The 6,399-nt window shown below is 36.1% G+C and overlaps 1 protein-coding gene across 2 annotated transcripts in view; it reads right to left on the bottom strand.

Moving 5' to 3' along the window:
* Positions 1-1,313: 1,313 nt before the first annotated feature.
* LOC117688180 (actin-binding protein IPP) overlaps positions 1,314-6,399 on the bottom strand; it is a 37,478-nt gene continuing 32,392 nt past the window's right edge. Inside the window, exons 1-8 of one of the 2 annotated variants that reach the window (XM_066068367.1) lie at positions 6,145-6,395; positions 4,604-5,528; positions 4,024-4,129; positions 2,863-3,037; positions 2,254-2,610; positions 1,999-2,164; positions 1,663-1,863; positions 1,314-1,506 (exon numbers count right to left, since the gene is read on the bottom strand). In XM_066068367.1, coding sequence (XP_065924439.1) covers positions 1,488-1,506; positions 1,663-1,863; positions 1,999-2,164; positions 2,254-2,610; positions 2,863-3,037; positions 4,024-4,129; positions 4,604-5,528; positions 6,145-6,241 — 2,046 coding nt within the window. In that variant the 5' untranslated portion in view covers positions 6,242-6,395 and the 3' untranslated portion in view covers positions 1,314-1,487. Of the gene's footprint in view, positions 1,507-1,662; positions 1,864-1,998; positions 2,165-2,253; positions 2,611-2,862; positions 3,038-4,023; positions 4,130-4,603; positions 5,529-6,144; positions 6,396-6,399 lie in introns of those variants that run through there. The other variant, XM_066068371.1, reaches the window with a different exon arrangement.

A 6,399-nucleotide genomic window follows, 5' to 3' on the forward strand; every position in this document is an offset into this window, starting at 1 on the left:
GTGTGAGTGGCAGTTGGAAAATTCATGACTTTAAATTGACAAAATACAGATTTGAATATTTACTTTAAAACCTCATTGGGGATTGAACCAGTTACCTTCTTTTTTTTTAACTTGAACACCTATGACCACTAAGCCATGTGTTTCATGATTTGGATACTTGAACAAAAAGACAAAAACTTGCAACTAGTAATAGTTCTTGATTTTGAAGTTGCTGGATCAATTTCCTGAAGTTGTATACATGTACCAGTATTTTATATATTATTATTAATTTCATTAGAAGCATTACAAGAATAATAAGTAAATGTAATCTACAATCTAATTCGAGTTGGACTAGTACTGTGGAATCATTAGAATTTGTGGTGGCTCAATTTTCGTGCTATTTGTGGGTAGCCCTAGCCCACGAATTTACATCCTCAACGAAAACTAATTATAAAAGGTTTGGTTTACCTACTGAAACTGAAAACTGACTCATCCACGAAATTAGATTCCCGCAAACGAGGAAAAACCCACAATCCACGAGAATTGGCCCACACGAAATTAAATGATTCCACAGTAAATCCACTCCTCTACAATACCCTATGCAATCTAAATAGAATTAGACTAGTAAATTTGCTCCTCTACGACATGCTATACTTTTATAGCGTATCGAAGAGGAGCGGATTTACAAGTAGTTTTTAAATTGTGTAATCAAAAGCTTACTTTTTCAGTTCAGAAGACTTTTACAAAGACATACCGGTAAGTATAAACACATCTGAAATTAAGACGGCTCGAATGTTGTGGCCATTTATAGACTGTATCATTCTCCTAAAGAAGAAGCTCTATATGAAAATACATGTATCGGTAAAAGAAAATATTTAAATTTTTAACTAAAGCTGAAATATAATTGGAATTTCCAATTGCTGATAGTTTATGGCCAACAATGTAATATCTATAGATTTCAAGAAGATCTGATGCGTAATTTGTTGAACTTTTCAAGTGCACTTTACACTGTTTAATTTACACATGGCTCTGCAATGGATTTTCTTGAAATATTGGTATAAATTAGGAGCAGGAATATCAATTTACCATATAAACAGTCATATATCATGTTTATATTTTGATACTAGTTTCTCTATCAATATAGATACAATTATAAACTCAGTGCCTGGAAATGCATCAGGTATATCTATTTTTAAAAACAAATTATTTAAAAACAAATTATAACATGCTCAAATACATGCAAAATTAATACTGGTACATATAATGGGAAAGTGGTTAACTATACACACCTCCTTTGAAAACATATTAAACCAAAAAGCAAGTTTAAAGCAATATGAGATGCATAAAATTTATTACAAAAAATTCATTACAAATAAGCCTTAATTGCAGGGCTTGCAAGTTATCCATTTAAACACAACATTTTAATACACAATAAAAAGCACAAAACTTTAAAACTTTACACAAAACTTTACATAAAACTTCAGTTAAATGAATTCATGGCCCATGCTTTAGAATCCAGTGGTCCACCTGCAAAGGAGAAATAAATATATTAATTACTTTAATAATTTAATTAAAATTATTCAAACATAGACATTGACTTTTAATTAAAAAAGGAAAAGTTTTGGGACAAATTTACAGATAATTGTGTTAACCTGTGACAACAAAAACAATTGTAAGCATTACTTGTTAGCATCCACATTGTAGATTTCCATGGTATCCATGAAGTCTGATACTTGGCCATCATTGAGAGCTCCGTATCCCCCAGACAAGTGAATGCGGCCATTCTCTGTGGTGGCTGAGGCTCCAGTCCTTGGCTCTGGCAAGGACTTCACATAGAACCAGCAGTTGGTTTTTGGGTTGTAACATTCAACCCTGGTTAGAACCCTGAAAAATTAAACTTCAGTATAACATACAGAACGTACACATAAATATTGCATTTACATCCATTTATGTTTTGTTCAACAAAACTGTTTAACTACATCAATGTACAGACAAAAACAATATGCCATCCGCACTTACCGGCCCCTTTTACCAATGCCTCCAATAGCATATATCATTCCATCCAGGAGGCATAGTGTGTGGTCCATACGAGCAACATTCATAGGAGCGAGGGAGGTCCATTGCTTGGTTTCATAGCTGTATGCCTTTACTTTCTTGGAGGGGCTTCCATCATGCCCAGGTCCACCTTTACAGGTAAATAAAACACACCTTAAATATTGAAATAAAAAGTAGGGATTTTAGTGACTTTATATTTCCATCTCTGTAAACACTTACCAATCAAGAACCACTGGGAGCCTCCCCACACCATGGCCTTTTTCCGGGGCTGGTCACTCTCGTCCGAGAGTTTTCCCTCCTGATTGGTCTGCTCCCAATCTCTCTTTTCCACCTCCCTTTTCTTTTTCTTACGAGTAGACTTGTTTGGGTCCCTCTTTCTCTCTTTGTGGATTCGGCCAAATCTCTCTCCCATTCCTATATCCAAGCTATGGAGAATGCGCCTGTCTTGCCCTTGTTTGCTTTGCACCTCCTTAGCATGACGATCTGGAGAAATGTTCCACTTTTCTTCAGCAAGCATCTCCCTTTGGATTCTTTGATGCTCTTCAAAACCACCCGACATACTGCAGTCTCCAGCCACTTATAAAAAAGAGAGAAGATGTTTTGTTAGACATTGTGATGTACCGGTATATATGGATGAATAAGGTCATTTAACATGCACTTGACTCAGTATATGGTGATAATTACAACATAATTCTTAATATGTAACTTATAAAACAACAAAGAAAGCATAATATTCATTTCCTGAAAACATTAGACCAAATTAAGACAGACCATAAATAGTGTATATTTGCTTAAATATTAGAAATGCAGATCTGCAATATTGGTTACATTTGGAATTGCTGTATTGTTCAGTGAGGGGAAATTTGGAAATGGTTGAGGAGCTTGCGCTGTGCAAGTAGGCGTGCGTGTTGAAATCTCGAGCCATGTCCTCTGACATGCGACATATTTCAACCTCAACATCAGGGTCCTCCTGTTCATGAACCTGCTCAGTGCTAGAATGATTCTGGAAAAGCAGGAAGGGGAAAGGAAGGAAGGAAAAGATAAAGATGAGAAGAAAGAAAAGTAATAAAGAGTCAGTTAAAAAAGGAGATAAGATTAGATTAGAGTTTGGTGATAAAGTGGATTTTAGTACCGGTAAAGCATGCAAATGTTTTATAAAGAAGTGAGGTACATACCTGTGTGGATGAATACATGTCTAATACAAATACAGTATGAACTTGTCTTCAGAAAAAAAAACATTGCTAATAAACAATAGTCTAAAAGAAACAGTTTAAAATAACAAATTCATTAGTTCAAGTTAATTGAATCTCAACTACAACACAACCTTGAGGTACTATGAGGAAACTCACAAATTATGATACCTCCTGCTAAGAAAATATCGAACCTGAAGTATTTCTCTATTGAAAATATAAGGGATGCTTCTTTTTTCTTATAGTGACATTGAACTAGCACAAATGACCAAAGCTCATATACAGGTGACATATACAGGTAACACAAGTAATCTTTGTGTCAAATTTTAACATCTAATCATTTTCCATTGCAAGATAAAGCCCAGACAGGAATTAAGCATTATTTGAACAATGACCTTGAATTTGCCCAACTGACCCTGGGTGAAGATCATGACGCATCCTTAATAGGCTATATGCAATGTTTGTGTGAAGTAAGAACCCCAAAAGTTTCTCCATAAAAAAAAAGATATGGACTGGACACAAATTTTGGCACTTTTCTGACCTTGACCTTGCTCAAATGACCTTGGGTCAAGGTCATTACACACCCTCATGTTATAAGCAATGTTTGTGTGAAGTAAGAACATCCAACATTTCTCCATTAAAAAAAAAAGATATGGACCAGGCATGAATTTTGCACAGACAGAAGGACAGACAGACAAGATGATTCCTACATACCCCCCCCCCCAAAAAAAAAAAATTGTTTGTGGGAGGGGGAGAGAGGATAATTATCCTGTGAAAACCCAACTATAGTATAACTCACACTGATATAGCTGGCTACACTAGTAGCACTGTTGGTGTGGCTGCGAGGGGTAGGAATTTGGAGATCCAGGGGGTCTTCTCCACCCAGAGACAAGGAAGTCTGAATCCTGTAAACATATATATAATGACAGAATTCAAAACATGCAAAACAATTAACAAATAATTAATATGAAGACATCAACTATTTCATAAAATTGCAGATGGTATTTGCAAGCTCACAATAATAGATGTGCATGATCATATGATAGCTAGTACATATTAATCCAATCAAGTTCAAGAGTCAAATTAATTAACATTTATCCCTAAAAAAAAATCCAGGAGTTTTCATGCTTGCAATGTTGTAGGATTGTATAGTCTATTTCACTTAATAATCTTAATAGCTCTGAAATATACAGGGGATACACTACCAAACCCCCCCTCGTTGTGAGTGTATATAATTTAGCCATCCTTATATAATTGAAAAAAATCTCTGTATAAAAAAAAAGTTCTTTGCTGTTTGCTAATAAAATTTTATCAGCAGGGGGTATTTCAATGACTTGGGAGGCAATTTCATACAAACAATAATTTTATTTTGGCCTTACCAGTTTGCCAAGGTGATGTCCATTATCACCTGGTGGTAGTCCCTCAACATAGGACAGATTTTGAAACAGGAGAAAAGCTGCTCTCCAGTAAGCAATGGGAATCTGACGCATCCCATTATCTTTTCGATACAGTCTGCTCCAATATGCTTAAGGAGATCCACGGCTGTCAAGAAAACCTCCATTTCTGATTCCACATTCAGACCGTCATCTGAGAGAATCAGGCAGACAGTCTCTACATCCAAGCATAGGAAGTCTTTGGTTTTTCTCCAGGTCATGAAGTTTTTGCACAGCAGTTGCATGATAATTCTGCACATTGGGATGTTCTTGTTTCTCCTCATTACTGGTAGTAAATTAAGAAGATCTGCATTGCTAATATTTTTCAATCCGTCAATGCAACGCCTTGAAAGTGTTTCAACTTCAAATATCTCCGACAACTTCAGGATGTCAGGTATAAATTTCGAATTTTTAACCTCAATGTGACCTGTATATAAGAAGTTAATGAAGATTTCCAAGGCAGCAGGTTCAACATTCTTCACCCTGATTATCTTTGGGGTGACAGGATCAGAGGAAAATTCCTTTGCTTCAAAAACTTCCTTAAAAAGTGTACTCTGTGATGCCAGTACAACTTTATGAATTGGAATGAGGAGCTCTCCCACTTGAAAGGAGACATCACATATCTTCTTCTGCTTGTAAATATCATGTACATAAGATCCAATTCTCTCATAATGGGAGATGGTTCCAGTCATCCCACTGCTTCTACCCCCAGATTCTATGGTGGATCGTGGTCCCTGGCTAGAGACTTCATGGGCTAGGGAGCCCTCCAAGGAAGAGGCACTGGCCTCCTCAATTAAAGACGCATGAGAACTATGCTCACTGTAAGTGGTGTCACTCGGTGAGGTTGGAGAATTGTTGCTGTTTCTATTCTCTGTAATTGGACAAGGGTAAGCCAAGTGAAACCAAAGAATCAACTTTGGGGGGGGGGGGGGGGGGGGAGGGTTTACTCATTCAAAAAATCTTGACAAGCAAAATTCAAACAAAAAATATATAAAGAATTATCATCTTTTTTTTAAACAACAGAACAGCAGTTAATGTAGTTAAAGATGCTATCAGAATTGTGATTAACCTCATGAGCAGCCGGCTGCCGCTGAACAAGTGAACATGCTTGTGGTATTTACCCTCCCCATATGACTTTTGTATTTCTTGTCTGAGAGGCTCTACCATCAAGATGTAATGTGGATACATTCAAACTAAGAAACCTTCTACTTTAGTCATAATTAGCCTATGACTATTATATTGTTGCTGTCAAAGTTTTGGTTTACACAAGTATTGTTCATTCACAGAGATTTGTGAATTTATTTTTTAAATACCTGACCAGTAACATACGTACATACAAAATATTGGTATCAAAACAAAACACAATGAAATAAAAACCATGGAGGATGCAGCAAGCAGGAACTATCATTATAATATTCATCACATCTGAGAACACATTTTGTAGTTTTTTATCGTATCTCGTTATTATTATAACAAAAGAGACTTACCCATTAGTGGAGAGCTGTTACGTGATTGTAACGTCTTTATCCAAGAATAAACATAAGGAGTCTGCAAATGCAGCCCACTCAAGGCTGCACCTTCCATAATTCTCGAATTCTCTTCAAATTGAAAAATCTAGTTCGATGCTTGATATTAAAGAATTCCAAAACTGATGAAACAATAAAGGCTGAGTACACAAGATGCTCTATACGATGACAAAAGGCTACTATACACTGATTGTAGATCGTTGCAAATATGCAGCT

The sequence above is a fragment of the Magallana gigas genome, chromosome 1 (assembly GCF_963853765.1).
Source record: "Magallana gigas chromosome 1, xbMagGiga1.1, whole genome shotgun sequence".
NCBI classification, from domain to species: Eukaryota; Metazoa; Mollusca; class Bivalvia; order Ostreida; family Ostreidae; genus Magallana; species Magallana gigas.